Below are 21,632 nucleotides of genomic sequence, written 5' to 3' on the forward strand. Positions count from 1 at the left end.
GTTTTGCGTAAGTCCACTCTACATAATTTACATGTGCAGCCATCGTTCTTACAATCTATATATTAATAAATCGGAGCTGCTCAGATAAGGCTTATGATTTCGATTTAGTTCTTAGTTTTGCACCAGGTTTCAGTGCTCCCGGTAAGTTTCGGTGCATAGTTTCCATTCATATTTGGTTGTTTCTTAAGAACCAATTTGGCAATTTTGTTAGTCTCATATACTCCCAGTAAAAAAATAAAGTTGTTATGCCAGCTAGAAATTCTTTTGTCATTAGCACTTTAGCAATAATATGACCGGTATCTTGGATGACAACAACCCGCACTGCATTTTATGTCTCAAGAAAAGGAGACAAATGCAAGGAATTTCCATAGTTGGTTTAGAGGTCTTTCGTATACGTGATACCTCTATTTTCTTATTATCTCTGTATTTATTTACTTGCGATAATTTGAATAAATTCCTGATGTAGTATATTCAAATGGACATTTAATTTAGGTTCACGGGAAGTGAAATTGTATTTTTATGATGCTAACATCATGAAGTTACCTTACCTTAATCTGCAAAGTGTGCATTGTGTTTTCTAACGGTATTGCTGGCTTTCTAGCATATTGCATTATCGTTATTTCTGAAATACATTTCTTTAAGATTTCCTACTATTTCTCTAAATGCATCGTGTTTGGATTCTGTAATGACAACATATTGTCTTAGGATTCTGAAATGACAACATATTATCTTAGGGTTTTAAAATGTTTAATCTATTTCATCCTCTATGAAGTGTTAAGTATATCTTGGGGCGAGCAGCGGATGGCTGATGGCGTGGATGGCCACGACAGATTACTTTGTCAACGGATTAATTGGTGTGGAGGGAATGGAGGGAGGTCAGATCAAGGCGGATGGATAGGGAGATAGGTTAACAGGAAGAGACTAGGCCATTAACGCAAATCACGATGGGGATGGGCAGCAGTCGAGAATAGTGGTGGAATTTTTGTTTACGACGGGCAAACTTCTATAATAATTTATGGTTCCTGTGGTATCAATTAAGGGGCTCAAAATCTTAAATCATAAGTAGAAACATTCTACTTGGAATTAGTAATTGTCCTTTCATGCTTCTTTTATGATGGGTACCTCTTTCGATACAATAATCATAATTTGGTGGGGGAGCTTATACAAAAGCATAAAAGCTGAAAAGAAATAGTGTGAAATCGTACTAAATTGTCATATCTTACTGCAGCACCTCGATGGAATGATGTATCTGCAAGATACTAAAGCAGTTAAATTCCGCGCTTATTCTTAATACTAAAATAAGCTAAAACTTATAATTTAAATTTTAACTTAATTCTGCTTTTTTGCGCGATAGCGCAACGGGTCGATGGTTTCCTGTTTAAGAATACAGGTTGTCTCCGTTAGCTTATGTTTCGTTCGGCCGCGGACAGCTCAGGTTCTACGATCAATCCGGGAGGAACGCGATATTTAAACCGGTATCATTCTCTGTAAGGTTTCGAGGTGGGACTAAAAACGAGTTAACGCCCGCGCGCGCCCTCAGGTTCTCCGTACGCGCGTGACCGCTTTGTTGTTCGGCGAGCCGGGAATTGAACTGTGCTAAAGCTAGCTGTCCGTTCGTGTCTACCGCGCGCCAAGCTAAAAAAAACCCGATTTCTATTTCGTGCCGGGGCACTGTGCTGTCTTACGCGGTGCCCACATCTTAGCTTCGTCCGATCTCAATCTAGCGGTTTATATGAAGAGATGGGTGAGTTGGGAAGCCACGTGCGTGTCCGGCCAACTGTGCACGTAGCCAGGCTGTAACCCAATAATTCCCCACATACTGGTCTTCTTCTCGGGCGGTCATCGTAATCCCCATCATTAGTTTTGTCCAATTCCAGGCGGCGGTGGTGTGGATCCCACGGCGCCCAGGCCGGCGCCCCAACCTCCGCCGGCGACTACCCGTCCAGTCCCGGCGCACGACCTCCGCCAGGCACGTGCAAGATGGAGACGGTGTGGATCCCATGACGCCCGTCTGGCCCCGGTGCCTTGTCCGCCGCCGGCAACTACCCGCCGGCCTGCTTCCTTGCAGCGGATCTGGACCACGACGGCCAGATCAGCGGGAGGCCATCACATTCTTCAACGCCTCCAGGCTCCCGCAGCCTGTGCTATTCTAGGTACTAATAGTAGATCTGATCGATTTGGGCAGGGCTTGTAATTTTAAGAACTAGCAATAGCACTTCTCTGTAACCACACTCCACGCTGCAGCAATTAATCTCGTCAAGCTCATCACGCGTTCTCCCGACTACTAGTCAGTTCTTGTCTCAGCTAGTAACTTTTTGGGATGTACCTTTTTTCAGTTCTGGCTGTAATATTGTAACTAAGAAAAGTAATTTTTCTCCAACTTCTGGCTATAGTTTTTTGTAACTAGATGTATTTCCTTCGTCTTTTTTACATCCAGTTTGATGAATGGCTCAAGGTGTTTTTTTTTCAATTCTAGATGAAACTTTATGCATCTGGATGTAATTTTTAACATTTTTCTACATCTAGAATTTTTAATGGATCAATGTGCAGGATACAAATATCTTTTTTGATCCCAGGTTTGGTGCACCGGATGTAACTTTTTATCTTTTTATTACATCCATGGCTGCAATTTTTACATCCTCAATTTAGATTATAAACTAGCTGGTGTTTATTAACGATGATTTGAATTTGTGTATTAAATTCTATTTTTTACATGCCAATACGCGTTCTTAACTAGAGGTAGAAAAAATGGAGATGGGATGTGCATTTTTTTTCTGGCGTGAATTTTGCAACGTGATGTAGTATTTCTTTCACACGATCGGTCTCGCATTTTTATCGTCAACTTGTGACGGAGCCGTGAATGAAAAGGCCTTCTTTTGCATGTGTTGTGTTTCACGTCCGGATAAAGCCGGCATCCCGTGTGTCATCAGAACTTTCTATTTTTAGAAAGCCACAGATGTGGGACCAATTTATTTCTATTTTTGGGTGGGGCACTCCCTAAAGCAAACCGGTGCTATAGCACTGTGTAGCAACGTCCTAAAAAAAACTTTGTGCAGCGTGTACTGCTAGCTTTAGTTGAGCAAGTTGAGCCTTCTTGTGTCTCATGCATGCTTGTTAGCTAGTTGAGCAAAGCAATTTGGCCTTCCTCGCTTAGCCTGTTGTCGGTGCATGGGTCAAGTGCCTATATACTCGCTTGCGGCCAGGTGAAAAATGACCAAAACATGATGGAAATTTTACTCCCAATCCACGACCACTGCCGCTGCTACATACACGAGAAAACATAGTATACAAGGCTAGTACCCGTTACTCACAATTACTAATACACCCTTCCTTAAAAAATAATTATCTAAACTTTTTTTAGATATCGATATATCTATAACAAAAACAACGGTCTAGACACAGGGGAACAACGACCTAGACGCGGGGGAACAACAACCATACAGAAGGGAACAATATTCTGGATGGAGAAGAATAATTTGAACAAAAGGGAACAATAGCCTATACTCTGGGAACACTAACCTAGACGGAGGGGAACAACATCCAAGACAATGCGGAACAACAACCTAGACAATAGCGAACATCCTAGATAGAAGGGAACAACAACCTAGATGGAGGGGAACAATGACCTAGACGGGAGGGGAACAAAGGTCTTGGCGGAGGGGAACAACGACCTACACGAAGGGTACAACGGCCCAAGCGGAGCGGAACAACGACCTACATGGAGGGGAACAGTGATCCAGACTGAGGGGAATAGTGACCTACACAGATAGGAACAACGACCTAGGCAGAGGGGAACAACAACCTACATGGAGGGGAACAACGACCTAGGCGAAGGGGAACAACGACCTACATGGAAAGGAACAACGACCTACACGGAGAGGAAGAACGGCCTAGACTGAGGAGAACAATGACCTACACGGAGGGGAACAACGACCTACATGGAGAGTAACAACGGTCCAGACTGAGGGGAACAATGACCTACATGGAGAGGAACAACGACCTAGACTGAGGAGAACAACTACCTACACGGAGAGGGAAAAAAGAAATAAAAACATGAAAAGGAAAAAATAATAAAAAGATGTAGGAAATAATAAAATAAATTAACAAGAAGCTGTACGTGTAGAAAAGAGTCTATAATAAGAAAGAAGAAAAATAGATATTTAATATAAGAAATAAGAAAAGAATATTTATAAGGAAAATATTAAATAAGGAAAATAAAAATCCATGCATGAAGAAAAAAATTAAATAATGAAAAAACCTTACATGAAGAAAAAAATTAAATAAGGAAAATAAAAATCATACATAAAGAAAAAATATTAAATAAGGAAAATAAAAAACCATACGTGAAGAAAGAAATATTAAATAAGGAAAATAGAAAGAAAGTGTGAAAAAAGCATATATGAAAGCAAAAAACAAAAGGAAAAAAATCCAATCTAGGACTAGAAGCAAGATAAGTACAAACGAGAAAAAAACGCTGATGTCACCAGGAAAAATGTGCCGAACCATAAAGCTAAGGTCACCAAAAAAACACATCCAAGGTAAAGAACTCCAGTGAGCAATATTTAACAGCAATACTGGACTAGCCCATTGGCGGGATCGCTTTCTGTCTGATCGTCGTCATCCCGGGATCGAATCCTATCTCCGGCATTTAATTGTTCCGATTTTTACCTCGTGCGTTCCACAGATGGGCCGGCCCAAAATCACGCGTCCTTCAGCGAATCGGTGCTCGGTAAAGGAGCCCGTAAAAACCAAAACTTAAGGGGTGTTTGTTTGGGCTTTTTCTAGCTTTCCACTAAAATAAGCCAGGCAAATCAACCAAACGGGGTGACTTGGCTTTGGGCTTTGCCGAAGCCACCAGCCAGAATAGGCAGACAAGGAAAAGCACCTTCGGAGGTGCTTCCCGCGGCTTTCTCTTCAGTGGCCGAATCGTTTTCGCGTTGGGACATTTCATTTGGGGTAATTTACGAGTAGACTGCCACCCTGGGTCCAATCCTATCCGTGCCTATTCTACTCCCTGCCCGGCTGCCCCCAATATCCTCTCTCCATCCGGTGAAGCGCCGCCGGCACCTGCGACCGCTGCCCCGCCATTACCGGACCCGCCGCTTTCCAAATCATGCATCCTGCGCTCGATTCCCACCGTCCGCGTCCGACTCCTGCTATCCGTCTGCCGCCAGCCGTTCGAGCAGCGCCGCGCCCAAGCTCCGCTCTGGCAGATCCGTCGCCCAGCCAAGTGACAACCCGCCTGATCTGTGCGCCACCCCATCTCCACCCTGGACCAGCTCCCTAATGAGATCTTGATTTAAGTCTGCTAGCCTTTGACCTGCAAAGCAAACGAATCTCCCAGTTTGATGATTTACGTCGACCGCTCGTGTTTATTATGATGGAGACTGTAGTAGGGAAGCAATGAGCTTTGCAAAAAAAAATTGAACTGAACGAGCTTTGCAATTGATAGTATGTGAGCCGTGGAAAAAAATCACCCATATATTAATGTAGAAGCAATCATCTGCTACGGGAGAGAACAATCGTTATTTATTGTGGATCCAATTAATCTCTAGAAAATGCATGCTTAAATCAACTTGACCTGGAAAAAGCTATATTCAACCAACTATACACTTAATCAGAAAATTATATACACGTTCTCGGAATTCTGGGGTATTTCAGACAATTTCTCATCGTACAGCTAAACAGCCAGCTAAGTAGCCAAACAGTGAAACTCAGAACAGCAGCTTTTCCTGCACAGCTGCTTTTACTGCACAGCAGCTTTCCCTGCACAGTCAGATAGCCACAGCCCAAACAAACAGGCCCTAAGTCCTTCGACGTGCGTAAGGCTGCTGCTGTAGTAGAAAAAGAGGTTTACTTATTTTAGTCCCGCCTCAATCTGTTACTCCATATGTCCTCTCCCACCGGTTTATATACGTCAAAATTCCTGGATCAGCAAGCCTCGTCGAAAAAACAACAAATAGTGGCAGCAATGTTAGGTTTAAGATCTACGACAGGAAGGATATCTCAAAAATAAATATGGACATGGCGGAGGAAGGGAACATACCTAGTATACCTCACCCAACATCGAACTGCTTTCTGTGCTACGGTCTGACTCTTGTCTATGCGTGCCAATTTGCCATTCACAACCGTACGTGACACGTTGCCACTTATCCACCCAGCGCTTCTCACGACTTCTTTTCTTCCACTTCACACCATGGCGTTTTCCGTTTCCAGCACGTAAATAAAGCGAGATAGCACGGTAATGTAACCATGTACTAAGTTCTCGAATCTATATTGCTGACGCGCGCAATTGAATCGAGCAAAAAAAATAGTTAAGGAAATCAGCATGGAAATGTGAGGAAAGAATGACGTACCGCCGAAAATCTGGAATGGTTGACCAAATTTCAAGCTAGCTGACCGGAAATGGTGAATGGAACCTGGGTGCGCGCGCACCCATTTACGAAAAGTTCAAAAAAATGCTATTTAAAAGTTTCAAAAAAATATGAAGTAAATTTTTGCATGTATATATTATGTTGATACTTACTCGTGTGTGTTTTCACGGAAAAATATCATTGTGTGTGACCTACACAAAAATGACAAAATGCAAATTCCAATTCCGGTGAATAGTAAAATTCCTATTCACTATTCTTATTTGGACATTTTGTCATTTTTATGCAGACCACACACAATGGTATTTTTTCGTGAAAACTCACACGAGTAAGTATCAACATAATATGTACATGTAAAATTTTACTTCACATTTTTTTGAAACTTTTAAATAGCATTTTTTTGAACTTTTCGTAAATGTGTGCGCGCGCACCCAGGTTCCAAACGTCCGGGTCGGCTAGCTGACCGACTATAAAGATACAGGCGCCAGCTGCGTAGCTCCAGCCGACGGTAATTCAATCGAGTTGTTCCAGCCCAGCTAACATGTTAACTGAGATCCCATCTAAATCCTACTTGTAGCATATTTTGTTTCTAGTGCAAATTTTGACATTAGAATTTAAATTTAAAAGGACAAAATACACTATAAAATGATATCCCAGCAGGATCCCACCTTACACCTTAGGGCCTGTTCGGTAGAGAGGGACCGACAGTAGCGGCCGCTACCACCGCCGCTGCAACTAGGCAGATAATGATGGTGCGAGCTCTCATCTTATCTGTTATATTGTGATTCATTTGAGAAGGGTAACAATGGAGCAAAGCGAGGAGCTAGCCCATACCGATGTGCCCTGCAAGGACACTTTGGGGTGCGGGGGGCAAAGACCCCCCCCCCCCCCCCCCGGGCACGGATCCTTATATCGCCTATTTATACCTTTTGTAAATTGTTCTCCAAGTTTATCAGATTATAAGATAACCCACGGCGTTTGTAAACACTTTTCGATATAGTGAAGTTTGCATTTGTAAACACTTTCTGATATAGCGAAGTTTTGTTGGCTAGCTTTTCGTGGTTTTTACCTCTCTTTGTAGCGGAAGGTTTTCCATGTTAAAAATCTTATATCCCCTCTGTATGTTTTTGTTGTTCTTCATTATTTGTTTGTCATATTTATAACATTTTCTTCTCCTCTAATTTTATCTATCCTCCTCTCTTCGCGCCCGCTAAATACTGTTCTGAACAACAACCCGCTTGACCTTAATTATTCTCCTCAGCTAACAAACCAACCCGTTGGATGCTTGTGACGGTAAAGCACACGTCCGTTGGGAACCCAAGAGGAAGGTGTGATGCGTACAGCAGCAAGTTTTCCCTCAGTAAGAAAGCAAGGTTATCGAACCAGTAGGAGATGAAGGCCACGTGAAGGTTGTTGGTGAAGGAGTGTAGTGCGGCGCAACACCAGGGATTTCAGCGCCAACGTGGAACCTGCACAACACAATCAAAATATTTTGCCCCAACTTAACAGTGAGGTTGTCAATCTCACCGGCTTGCTGTAAACAAAGGATTAAACGTATGGTGTGGAGAATGATATTTGTTTGCAAAGAACAACAGAGAACAATGATTGCAGTAGGTTGTATTTCAGATGTAAAAGAATGGACCGGGGTCCACAGTTCACTAGTGGTGTCTCTCCAATAAGATAAATAGCATGTTGGGTGAACAAATTACAGTGGGGCAATTGACAAATAGAGATGCATATACATATCATGATGACTACTATGAGATTTACTTAGGGCATTACGACAAAGAACATAGACCGCCATCCAGCATGCATCTATGCCTAAAAAGTCCACCTTCGGGTTAGCATCCGCACCCCTTCCAGTATTAAGTTGCAAACAACAGACAATTGCATTAAGTATTGTGCGTAATGTAATCAATACAAATATCCTTAGACAAAGCATTGATGTTTTATCCCTAGTGGCAACAGCACATCCACAACCTTAAAACTTTCTGTCACTGTCCCAGATTCAATGGAGGCATGAACCCACTATCGAGCATAAATACTCCCTCTTGGAGTCACAAGTATCAAATTGGCCAGAGCCTCTACTAGCAACGGAGAGCATGCAAGAACATAAATAACACATATATGATAGATCGATAATCAACTTGACATAGTATTCCATATTCATCGGATCCCAACAAACGCAACATGTAGCATTACAAATAGATGATCTTGATCATGATAGGCAGCTCACAAGATCTAAACATGATAGCACAAGAGGAGAAGACAACCATCTAGCTACTGCTATGGACCCATAGTCCAAGGATGAACTACTCACACATCAGTCCGGAGGCGGGCATGGTGATGTAGAGCCCTCCGGTGATGATTCCCCTCTCCGGCAGGGTGCCGGTGGCGATCTTCAGAATCCCCCGAGATGGGATTGACGGCGGCGGCATCTCAGTAACTTTTCTCATATCGTGGCTCTCGGTGACATAGGCATACCCAATGGGCCTGCCGAAGATGGTACCCGGGGTTTACAGAAGGCCCACGACCCGAAGAATAAGAAGATTCGGAAGCCCAAGATACTATCAAGAAAAGCTAGAGTTGTAATAGGAGTCAACGTTTGTAATCTTGCGGGATGGGTTAGAAACCCTCCCGGACTCTGTAAACTTGTGTATCACGAATCCCTCGGCTCCGCCTCCTATATAAGGGGGAGTCGAGGGACAAAGAAAGGATTGAATCATTGTTTCACAAACCCTAGTTTTTACATCATCGAGTACTTTTCGGCTGAAACCTTCGAGATCTACTTGCCCTCTACATCCAACGAAACCCTAGTCTACTATCTGTAGGCATTGACAAGTTAATACCTTGTCAATTGGCGCCGTCTGTGGGATCTAGAGGCGACAAGGAGCTGATCTCGATGGCACGTTCAAGATCGTCGACTTCATCGGTGGCAAGCAACATCATGGATAGAGGTAAACAGATCAAAACTAGTCTAGTTGATTTTGTACCTCACCCACCCTCCCGTTTGGATGCATATGCGTATCTGGAGGAGCCCATGGAGATGACGTTTGGAAGTTCCACTTCCGTGTCGAGAAAAAAGGAGTGTATCGTCTCGAAGTTCCGATCTCGTCGGGATTATCGGCGGTTGATCCTGACTTCTCAAGCTCAGCATCATCCATCGAGTCAAGCGACGAGTGATGTCTACGCCCCCTCCTTTTCCTGTAGACAGTGTTGGGCCTCCAAGAGCAGAGGTTTGTAGAACAGCAGCAAGTTTCCCTTAAGTGGATCACCCAAGGTTTATCGAACTCAGGGAGGAAGAGGTCAAAGATATCCCTCTCATGCAACCCTGCAACCACAAAGCAAGAAGTCTCTTGTGTCCCCAACACACCTAATAGGTGCACTAGTTCGGCGAAGAGATATTGAAATACAGGTGGTATAAATAAGTATGAGCAGTGGCAACGGCACCAGAAAAGTGCTTTGCCTAGGACAGTAAACAAGCAGTAGTAACGCAGCAGTAGTAACGTAGTAAAACAGTAAACAAGCAGCGATAGCAGTATTTAGGAACAAGGCCTAGGGATTAGACTTTCACTAGTGGACACTCTCAACTTTGATCACATAACAGAATAGATAAATGCATACTCTACACTCTCTTGTTGGATGATGAACACCACTAATTGCGTAGGATTACATGAACCCTCAATGCCGGAGTTAACAAGCTCCACAATATTCAATGTTCATATTTAAATAACCTTAGAGTGCATGACAGATCAACACAACTAAACCAAGTACTAACATAGCATGCACACTGTCACCTTCACACTATGTAGGAGGAATAGATCACATCAATACCATCATAGCAATAGTTAACTTCATAATCTACAAGAGATCATAATCATAGCCTACGCCAAGTACTAACACGGATGCACACACTGTCACCATTACACCGTGCAGGAGGAATAAAACTACTTTAATAACATCACTAGAGTAGCACATAGATAAATTGTGATACAAAACACATTGCAATCATAAAGAGATATAAATAAGCACTTCACTATGCCATTCATAACAGTGAATAAGTATTCTGTGAAATATAGCCTAAGAGACCCACACGGTGCACACACTGTCACCTTTACACACGTGGGACAAGGAGTCTCCGGAGATCACATAAGTAAAACCCACTTGACTAGCATAATGACATCTAGATTACAAGCATCATCATATGAATCTCAATCATGTAAGGCAGCTCATGAGATTATTGTATTGAAGTACATAGGAGAGAGATGAACCACATAGCTACCGGTACAGCCCCGAGCCTCGATGGAGAACTACTCCCTCCTCATGGGAGACAGCAGCGTTGATGAAGATGGCGGTGATGTTGATGGAGAAGCCTTCCGGGGGCACTTCCCCGTCCCGGCGGCGTGCCGGAACAGAGACTCCTGTCGCCCAGATCTTGGCTTCGCGATGGCGGCGGCTCTGGAAGGTTTCTCGTACCGTGGCTTTTTCGTCTCGAGGTTTTAGGTCGAGGGGCTTTATATAGGCGAAGAGGCGGCGTCAGAAGGTCGAAGGGGCGACGACACTATAGGGGGGCGCGGGCCAGGCCCTGGCCGCGCCGCCCTATCATCTGGGCCCACCAGGGCTCCCCTCTGGTGGCTCTCGGGTGTTCTGGAAGCTTCGTGGAAAAATAGGATGCTGTGCATTGATTTCGTCCGATTCCGAGAATATTTCCTTACTAGGATTTCTGGAACCAAAAACAGCAGAAAACAGCAACTGGCACTTTGGCATCTTGTTAATAGGTTAGTTCCAGAAAATGCACGAATATGACATAAAGTGTGCATAAAACATGTAGATATCATCAATAATGTGGCATGGAACATAAGAAATTATCGATACGTCGGAGACGTATCAGCATCCCCAAGCTTAGTTTCTGCTCGTCCCGAGCAGGTAAACGATAACAAAGATAATTTCTGGAGTGACATGACATCATAAACTTGATCATATTGTAAACATATGTAATGAATGCAGCGATCAAAACAATGTATATGACATGAGTAAACAAGTGAATCATACAGCAAAGACTTTTCATGAATAGTACTTAAAGACAAGCATCAATAAGTCTTGCATAAGAGTTAACTCATAAAGCAATAATTCATAGTAAAGCATTGAAGCAACACAATGGAAGATTAAGTTTCAGCGGTTGCTTTCAACTTGTAACAAGTATATCTCATGGATAGTTGTCAACATAGAGTAATATAACAAATGCAATATGCAAGTATGTAGGAATCAATGCACAGTTCACACAAGTGTTTGCTTCTTGAGATGGAGAGAAATAGGTGAACTGACTCAACATAAAAGTAAAAGAATGGTCCTTCAAAGAGGAAAGCATCGATTGCTATATTTGTGCTAGAGCTTTAATTTTGAAAACAAGAAACAATTTTGTCAACGGTAGTAATAAAGCATATGTATCATGTAAATTATATCTTACAAGTTGCAAGCCTCATGCATAGTGTACTAATAGTGCCCGCACCTTGTCCTAATTAGCTTGGACTACCGGATCATCGCAATGCACATGTTTTAACCAAGTGTCACAATGGGGTACCTCTATGCCGCCTGTACAAAGGTCTAAGGAGAAAGCTCGCATTGGATTTCTCGCTATTGATTATTCTCAACTTAGACATCCATACCGGGACAACAGAGACAACAGATAATGGACTCCTCTTTTATGCATAAGCATGTAGAAACAATTATTTTTCTCATTTGAGATTGAGGATATATGTCCAAAACTGAAACTTCCACCATGGATCATGGCTTTAGTTAGCGGCCCAATGTTCTTCTCTAACAATATGCATGCTCCAACCATAAGGTGGTAGATCACTCTTACTTCAGACAAGACGAGCATGCATAGCAACTCACATGAAATTCAACAAAAGGTAGTTGATGGCTGATACGTCTCCGACGTATCGATAATTTCTTATGTTCCATGCCACATTATTGATGTTATCTACATGTTTTATGCACACTTTATGTCATATTCGTGCATTTTCTGGAACTAACCTATTAACAAGATGCCGAAGTGCCGATTCTTTGTTTTCTACTGTTTTTGGTTTCAGAAATCCTAGTAAGGAAATATTCTCGGAATTGGACGAAATCAACGCCCAGGGGCCTATTTTTCCACGAAGCTTCCAGAAGTCCGAAGACGAAACGAAGTAGGGCCACAGGGTGCCCAAACCCTAGGACGGCGCGGCCCACCCCCTAGCCGCGCCGGCCTATGGTGTGGGGCCCCTGTGCCCCCTCCTGACTTGCCCTTCCGCCTACTTAAAGCCTCCGTGACGAAACCCCCAGTACCGAGAGCCACGATACGGAAAACCTTCCAGAGACGCCGCCAACGCCGATCCCATCTCGGGGGATCCAGGAGATCGCCTCCGGCACCCTGCCGGAGAGGGGAATCATCTCCCGGAGGACTCTACGCCGCCATGGTCACCTCCGGTGTGATGTGTGAGTAGTCTACCCCTGGACTATGGGTCCATAGCAGTAGCTAGATGGTTGTCTTCTCCCCATTGTGCTATCATTGTCGGATCTTGTGAGCTGCCTAACATGATCAAGATCATCTATCTGTAATTCTATATGTTGCGTTTGTTGGGATCTGAAGAATAGAGAGTACTTGTTATGTTGATTATCAAAGTTATATCTATGTGTTGTTTATGATCTTGCATGCTCTCCGTTACTAGTACATGCTCTGGCCAAGTAGATGCTTGTAACTCCAAGAGGGAGTATTTATGCTCGATAGTGGGTTCATGCCTGCACTGACACCTGGGACAGTGACAGAAAGTTCTAAGGTTGTGTTGTGTTGTTGCCACTAGGGATAAAACATTGATGCTATGTCTAAGGATGTAGTTGTTGATTACATTACGCACCATACTTAATGCAATTGTCTGTTGCTTTGCAACTTAATACTGGAGGGGGTTCGGATGATAACCTGAAGGTGGACTTTTTAGGCATAGATGCAGTTGGATGGCGGTCTATGTACTTTGTCGTAATGCCCAATTAAATCTCACTATACTCATCATGATATGTATGTGCATGGTCATGCTCTCTTTATTTGTCAATTGCCCAACTGTAATTTGTTCACCCAACATGCTGTTTGTCTTATGGGAGAGACACCTCTTGTCGTTGCCTAATCGACGGTACCTCGGAGGAGGGATCCTCACGAGGGGAAGAAGAAGTAGGGGCCATAGGGCGGAGTGCACACGGGACGGTGGTACGCGAGTTACCCAGCTTCGGAACACCTGCACGATGACAGGGCCTACTGCTGCTTGTCTGGAATTATCTGGGCGCTTTCGCGTTGTTACAATGAGTTGTGGTTGTGCCCCTAGGGCTCCCGGGATCCGGCTTATAAAGGCGCACGGATCTAGGGTTTACATGGAGAGTCCTAACCGGATTACAGATAGCCTTGCTACGGTACAATATCTTGCCGTGCACGTCACGGATCCGCCTTCCATGCACGTCGTACTGGATCCGGGTTCCTCATGGGCCTCCATGGATCCGGGTTACTCCTAAGGTCGGTACGGATCCGGCCTGCTGATCCTGGGCTGGACTTCCTCCTTCATGATCAACAGCAACTGGGCCGCCCGATGGGCCACATGCCTCATCACCGTCTGTGGGCCACCCGGGCTTGCCGGATCTAGGCACTGTCGATGGTACACCCATGAAGTATACCCACAACAGTAGCCCCCAGAGTTCTCCGAGTTTCCCCTGCAGTTTCCGCCTTGCTGGTCCATCATGATCTCCGGCAAACGTTGGTAACGCGGAGAAACTTGAAGAGCTCCAACTTTGCATTTTCTTCTCTTTCCAACTTATAGCCGGAAAATGCTCCCATCCCGCGGGACTTCATCCATCGACGTTCTAAAGAACATTTCCGGGTTACTCCCTGCTCTAACGAGAGCCAATCTTATCTTCACAAAGTTACCCGGAATCTTAAAAGACTCAAACGGTTTCGGAAATCCTTCTCCTTTAGATCATACTTAACAACGGAAGTTCCACATTCCCCGCGCACAACTTCCTCATTTCCCGCGCTAAATTTTCGCAGATGCAAATCTTCAGCCGGAATTTTCGGGAGTGCACGGTTAAGTTACCTCCACGTCGTTTTACCGCAGTTGACCTAAACACGTGTCATCCATCCAACGGCGCGACCGTTCAGTTTCCACCGTTGGATCCGGATCCTGAATCTCCGAGCGCGGCCTATAAATACCCCGCGGCCCGGTAAAAATTCATTCTTTCACCCCCTCTCACCACATCGTCTTCCTCCTCGCGCCGCGCCGCCCGCCAGATCTTGATTCCGGCGAGCTTCGCCCCGGTGAACTTCGCGCGCCGCCGAACCAAGGCTCCCCTCGCACCAAGATTCTCACGTTTGAACGGGAAACTCGCTCCGCCGCCGATTCGTGGTCACGCGGGTCGATTTCCTTCAGGTTCGGCGACCTCATCTCCGCCGGAGCTCCGTCGAGCCACCGCGTCATTAGCGGTAAGTACGCCGGACTTGTAGAAGACAACCTAGTGTAGAAGATAGGCTTAGTGATCCGGGTACTCAAACACTTTGTATGGGTGCAGCCGGAAGCATGCCACTCGAATCGTCACTTTGCACTGGTAGCTCTTCGAGTAGCCCGGATCCCAACCAAATAGAACCCATATGCCCGGATCCCATATCATTCTTGCCACCGTATGTTTCCGACATCAGACTAGCTCAACCTTTTTCCGCATCTTCCAGCACCGCTCCAAGCCGGATCCCTACCCTCCAAGAGCTCCAAGAAGAACTCGAGGGACAAGCTCGGATGGCAGCAAAGGTGCAGGAGGCGGAAAACAAGAGGGCGTCCAAGGCCCGGATCCGCGAAGGAGAACGGGGTCAATGGTGGCCTTGCGCAACCACCGACGTGGAGCTTAGAGAGCTCCAGAACGAGGGCATGATCTCCACACACTGGAGTTTCACTCGTGACTCCGACGTCCCCAAGCCAGAAGCCGGAGAAGTTGTCATGACCAAGGCTTGGGTGGAACGCGGACTTTCACTCCCTTGTTCGGAATTTTTCCTCTCCATCCTCAACACTTACGGGCTCCAGCCCCACAACATATGCCCAAATTCATACCTTCTCTTGTCCAACTTCGTGACTCTCTGCGAAGGACATCTTGGGATCCGGCCAGACGTCAAGTTGTGGCAATTCTTTTTCCGAGTAAAGAAAGAAACCAAGGACAAAGCAATGGTGAACTGCGGAAGCATGACGTTCATGCTCCGCCCTAACCGTATGTATCCTCCCCATGATTCACACGAATCCATCCGGTACTGGAATGCCGGATGGTTCTATGAGAAGAATGTTTCCGTTCCGGGTGTCCACGAAGGCCTCCCTCAATTCGTCAACGAACCTCCAGAAGAACTTGCAAGCTGGAGCTTCGTGCCTCCACTTGCCTTGACCCCAACCCTGGAGAAAGCTGCGCGGAGAATCTCCTGGCTAGTCCACGACGGACTGACCGGAGCCCAGCTCACGCTTAGCTGGTTCTCCCGGAGAATCCAGCCTCTTCGCTACAACGCGCGCCTGATGTGCGCTTATACCGGGGCGGACGATCTTCTCCGGGTTACCCGCCATGATCTTCCGGCTGATTCTCTGAAGAGAAGGATCAAGACGCTGGTGAAGATTCCGAGGGGCCAACAGGTCCCGGAACTTTTCAAAGATATGTACACGAACGATCAGTGTCCTCCGGTAAGCTTTGTTCTTTCCGTTGCTTCAAACTTCACAAGTTTTTTGATGTTTAACTCTAACTTTTGTTCATTTTCCTTCCAGCTCAACACTTTGGCGGAGGAAAACTTCCGCACCATCATTCGCGTCCCCGTCACCGGCGACACGGCGGAGGAGGCTCCGGAGGACGACGAGGAGGAAGAGGACCAGGCACCCCGCAAGGCGGCCCCTCGACCTACAAAGCGTCCCCGCGCCAAAGCTTCCGGCTCTGAAGCCGGAGCTAGCGGCGAGGCCTCCGCCAAGAAGCCGAAGACGACGAAACCACCTCCGCTTGACTCAAGGAAAGCGGAACGTGCGCGTCTAAGGATGCTCTTGACGGCTGGCCAAGGCACACGCCCCATCATCCCCGGCGCCCCGTAAGTTTCCGAACACGATGCGACTTTAACTTAACGAAATTATCTCTTGTCTAAACCCTTTCACTTGTTTGCAGGAATCCGAAAACCACTGCCACGCGGACCACCAGCCAGGAGCCCATCACGAAGTACATGAAGAAATCTCCGGCTGTTGGTCCCTCTACTCCAGTTCCACCAAGCGCTTCCCACCCAACTCCTCAACCGTCGCCACCTCCGGCTGATCCATCTCCCCCACCTGCCGCAAACACTCCACCGGAAATAATTCCGGTTAGCAGCGGGCATGCAGAAGAAGAAGATCCTAAGGCCAAAGGCCCTGCCCAAGAAGAGGCGGAAACACAAGGCCAGGGAGAGGCGGAAGTCACTTCCGAGAAGGCTGGAGAGGGCGCTGGCGACATGGTCGTTTTTCCGAAGAACTTCGGAGATCCGGCTGACACCACTTCCACCCCCAAGGCGTATGCCACCAAGTTTTTTAACAAGCTGTCTGAGGCGGAGAAGTGGGAGCTTGAACAAGACCTGCTCAACGCCATGCTGAACAACGCACAGGGAAGCCGGATTCCAGGACATCAGAAATCCAGGACTTCAAGAAAAACATTGGCCAGTTCTGCGATCAACTTATCTGCAAGCAAAAGGTACTCCCCAGTAGCCCCCAAGCATGTAGGCGGAAACTCAAAAAGTAGTTAGCGCTTAAATGCTTAGAGAAAAATTACTTCCGGGAAAGTTTTTTAGAATGGACCAGTAGCCCCCAAGCATTATGGCGGAAAAATTCCGGCAATGATGCTTTTAAAGAAACCACTGCTACAGGTGGAATTTTTACTCCTGCACTGTTTAAACTTTACAGGAACAGCAGGCGCTGCACTACGAGCTGCACAAGAACATTGCCCTGCAGCGCCGCGTTACTCTGAGTCAGGCGGAAAATATCCGGACCCTGAAGGATGAGAATGCGGAACTGGCTAAACAACTGGCGGACGCCCAAGGTTGGTTTCCGCCTTCTTCGTCATTAACCAAATTCCGACTTCAAATTTGCTGTTAACTTATGTCATTATAGGCGCATCCTCCTCCCTTGCAACAGCTTCGACTGAACTTGAGAACCTGCGCTCCTCGTACCAAGAGTTGGAGACGAAGCTAAAGGAAGCGGAACTTAAGAGGGAGCAGGCCGAAAAGCAACTGGCGGAGAAAAACTCCGAGCATATCAGGGAGAAGGGCGAGCTGGAACTGAAAAAGAATGCTGACAGCGAGACCATCAGGAGGCAGCAAAAAGAGCTCAATGGACTCCGGAAATTTATGGAGACGGCGGAGCAGCACTGGGACTTGCTCAATGAGAACATCTTGGGTATGATATCGGAACCTTGTCAAGATATTTGCTCCGATTGTTTTTTACTTTGCGCTCAAATTGCGTGCTTACATCCTGATTATCTTTGTATGCAGAGCCGCTTGGGTACCCGGAACAGCGCCGGAATTTGTTCCCACGGGACGACCTTCTGCAACTCGCGGGCGATGACTGCAAGGATCTCATCTCCGCCTCCCGCAAGATATGCTATAACTTGAACATCAAGAGGAGCCGCACTTGCGACGTGCGCAAGCTTATTGGTAAGATGGATGTTTTGCCGGAGCTGGTGACGGATCTGCAAGCATCTTCAGCCCGAGGCGCAGCTGCAATGGCCTTGACCATGTGCCTAGCACATACTCCGGGTCTTGATCTTGATGAAGTGACCACGGGCGTTCCTCCGGATGCGGATGTCGGCGCGCTGCTGGATGCAGTGAGCGGCTACGACACCCGTATCGCGCGCAGGATCCGGCACGAGGAATTCTACGACAAGGTCGTCCTCGCTGCTGACGAGCCCTTAGAAGCGGAACTTCAGAAGGAACTCGACGCCAAGGCGCGACCTGCGGAATCCGGAGCCCAGTTTACCTGGACCAGCTCCAAGGATGCTCCCCAAGAGGAACCCAAGACCAGCACTGCTGCCTCTGAAGAAAAAGAAAGTGAAGAAGACGTGTCTTCTCCGGCCGAAGGCGCCAAGGAACAGGATCCAGAGGGCAAGACTTCTCCGGCTAAGGGGGAGTGAAAACTTTTATTCCTGCGGGAAAAACAATGCATCATTTTGGCCCCAGCGAGGGTTTGTAATAAGACTTTAAATTCTTAAGTAGCTAGGAACGAAACGATTATGCATGGGGCGGAAACACTTATCCTGCTTTCCGTTAAATATTATGTGCATGTTTCGTTTTATGTCGGAAAGCAAGTGCTGACTTCGTTATTTTCCGGCTTGCCCGCTTGACCTTCCACGAGCCGGAAAACCTTAGCCGGAAACGCTCGCCAGCGGCGACGAAGCCCAATGGCAATCCGTCCATAACCGCGGAAACAAGCCCCCAGGCATAGGTGCCGAAAATCGCTACTAGGAATCCACGAGTTCGCAACAGATAACAACTTAATCAGAAAACTTAAGCTTACGACCTAAAGGACGATTTTGAAAATCACAACTTTCATACACGCCTAGGCGGAAATATCCAGCTCTGCGGTTTTAGTCGGAAAAAACATACACGATCTAAAATGAACAAGTAAAGGAGGTAAAAGACTCAAAGAGTGAACCAGAAGCTTTATTTCATTGATCATGTATAACTATTACAGAGTTTATAACTCGGAAAATATATGCTAAGTGTAGAAAGGACGTAGCTGTGCGATATTCCAGGGGCGATCTGTTTCATCGTAGATGTCATCCGGATCCTCACGCTTGCGTTTCCGGTGCCAGTTAGCAGGTCTATCCCTTAGCTCGCGGAAATCAACAAGGTAGTACGACCCGTTATGAAGCACTTTGCTAACGACGAAGGGTCCTTCCCATGGAGATTGCAGCTTATGGTCTTTCACCTGTCGAAGGCGGAGGACCAGGTCTCCTGCCATGAAGGAGCGTTTCCGAACTCGACGACTGTGATAACGTCGGAGCTTTTGCTGGTAGATGGCGGATCTCTGGTCTGCTAAGTTCCGAGCTTCCTCGATCAGGTCCACAGATAGCTGTCTGGCCTCGTCAGCTGTTTCTTCATTGTAGGCGGAAACTCGCGGTGAATCGTGGATGATGTCGGAGGGAAGCACGGCTTCGGATCCGTATACCAGGAAAAAAGGGGTAAACCCTGTTGATCTGTTAGGGGTAGTTCGTAAACTCCACAGAACAGCCTCCAACTCATCAGCCCAAGCTCCAGCTGCTGGTCGCAGTGGTCCTTCAAGGCGTGGTTTAATTCCTGATAATATTAGGCCGTTAGCCCTTTCAACCTGACCATTGGACTGTGGATGAGCCACAGATGCGAGGTCCAGTCGTATCCCCATTGTTTCACAATAATCCCTCAATTCTCCTTGAGCGAAGTTCGTGCCATTATCTGTGATTATGCTGTGTGAGATGCCGAATCTCATCACGAGGCTGCAGACGAATTTTAGTGCCGTAGCACCGTCGGCTTTTCTCACTGGCTTAGCCTCGATCCATTTGCTGAACTTGTCAACAGCGACCAGGAGGTACTCAAAACCACCAGGAGATAATCTTTTTAACTTACCAACCATATCGAGCCCCCAGACCGCAAATGGCCAGGTGATAGGTATGGTCTTCAGCTCTTGGGCTGGAGCGTTTGGTTGAGTAGCGTAGTACTGACAACCTCGGCAGGTCTTGACTATCTTGTCAGCGTCTTCTTTAGCTGTAAGCCAATAGAAACCTAACCGAAAAGCTTTTGCAACGAGTGATCTGGGAGCGGCGTGATGCCCGCAGTCCCCTGCGTGGATCTCTCTGAGGATTTCAATGCCATCTTGATTGGAGACGCATTTAAGAAATACCCCTGCTGCACTTCGTTTGTAGAGCTGTCCATCAACTATTGTGTAGGTTCTTGCTCGTCTGACGATCTGTCGTGCGAGGACCTCGTCCTCTGGCAACTTCTGATCGATGAGGTAGTCCAGGAAAGGCTGTGTCCAAGCCGGAGTGACGGCCATCACTTCCTTAGCCGGAGATACTGCCACCTCTGGGTTTTCCGGGTTAGCGCCCTTAACTGAGGGTATCCGGAGATGCTCCAGGAAAATGCCAGGCGGAATTGGTTTCCTGCCGGATCCGAGCTTGGATAGCATGTCTGCCGCTGTGTTATCGTCTCTCCTGACGTACTTGACTTCGTATCCGAGGAAGCTCTTGGCGATCTCGTCAACTTCGTCTCTGTAGGCCGCCATGACGGAATTTCTGGCGTTCCAGGTTCCGGCTACTTGTTGTGCCACCAGGTCGGAATCTCCACAGCATATGATGTGCTTGATCCCAATTTCCTTAGCGATGCGCAGACCGTGTAGTAGAGCCTCATATTCCGCCATGTTGTTGGTAGCTTCGAAGTGGATCTGCAGAACATACTGCAGCTCTTCTCCGGTAGGGGATTTCAGGGTGACTCCGGCTCCTGAGCCTTGATGCTGCTTGGATCCGTCGAAGTGCATGACCCATGTTTCTGGTTCCGGCTCCAGACTTGCATCCGGAGCTTCTGTCCAATCTGCAACGAAATCTGCCGTAACACGGGATTTTACCGCAGTCCTTGGCTTGTAAGCGATGTCGAAGGCGGATAATTCGATGCCCCATTTAGCCGTACGTCCTGTTGCGTCAGCGTTGTTGAGAATTGTTGACAGCGGAGCCTTGCTCACAACTGTTAGTGGATGCTCTTGGAAATAATGCCTCAGCTTCCGGCTACCTAGGAACACGCCATAAGCTAGCTTCTGAAAGTGAGGATATCTCTGTTTTGACTCCGTCAGCACCTCGCTAATGTAGTAGACAGGTCTTTGGACGTCATATTCATGACCTTCTTCCTTTTGCTCCACCACGATGACGAGGCTGATGACTTTGTTGGTAGCTGCCAGGTAAAGGAGCATTGGCTCTGACTCTGCTGGAGCTGCCAAGATAGGAGGGGAGGTAAGTATTTCCTTCAACCCTCGAAGAGCTGCATCGGCTGCGTCATCCCAGACAAACTTGTCTGTTTTCTTCAGCAGCTTGTACAGAGGTAGTGCCTTCTCGCCAAGACGGCTAACAAACCTACTGATTGCTGCAACACAACCAGTTAGTCGTTGCACATCTTTGAGACAAGTTGGCCTTTTGATACACAGAATTGCCTTGATCTTTTCCGGGTTAACCTCAATGCCTCTGTGAGAGACT

General features: G+C 46.7%; 1 protein-coding gene across 1 annotated transcript; it reads left to right on the forward strand.

The window, feature by feature from the left end:
- The first annotated feature begins 808 nt into the window (after positions 1-808).
- Positions 809-18,548, forward strand: LOC139832542 (uncharacterized). The gene is made up of 3 exons (XM_071822324.1): positions 809-875; positions 17,531-17,815; positions 17,911-18,548. The coding sequence occupies exons 1-3, from the start codon at positions 809-811 to the stop codon at positions 18,546-18,548; spliced, it is 990 nt and encodes a 329-aa protein (XP_071678425.1).
- The last annotated feature ends 3,084 nt before the right edge of the window (positions 18,549-21,632 follow it).

This window comes from Lolium perenne, chromosome 6 (genome assembly GCF_019359855.2).
Source record: "Lolium perenne isolate Kyuss_39 chromosome 6, Kyuss_2.0, whole genome shotgun sequence".
In the NCBI taxonomy this organism is placed as follows: domain Eukaryota; kingdom Viridiplantae; phylum Streptophyta; class Magnoliopsida; order Poales; family Poaceae; genus Lolium; species Lolium perenne.

Coding starts and splice junctions, on each gene's coding strand:
- LOC139832542 (XM_071822324.1), top strand. CDS start 809: ATGGCGTGGATGGCCACGACAGATTACTTTGTCAACGGATTAATTGGT. Junction 876..17,530: donor TGTGGAGGGAATGGAGGGAG/GTCAGATCAAGG, acceptor ATGTCATTATAG/GCGCATCCTCCTCCCTTGCA. Junction 17,816..17,910: donor GCTCAATGAGAACATCTTGG/GTATGATATCGG, acceptor CTTTGTATGCAG/AGCCGCTTGGGTACCCGGAA.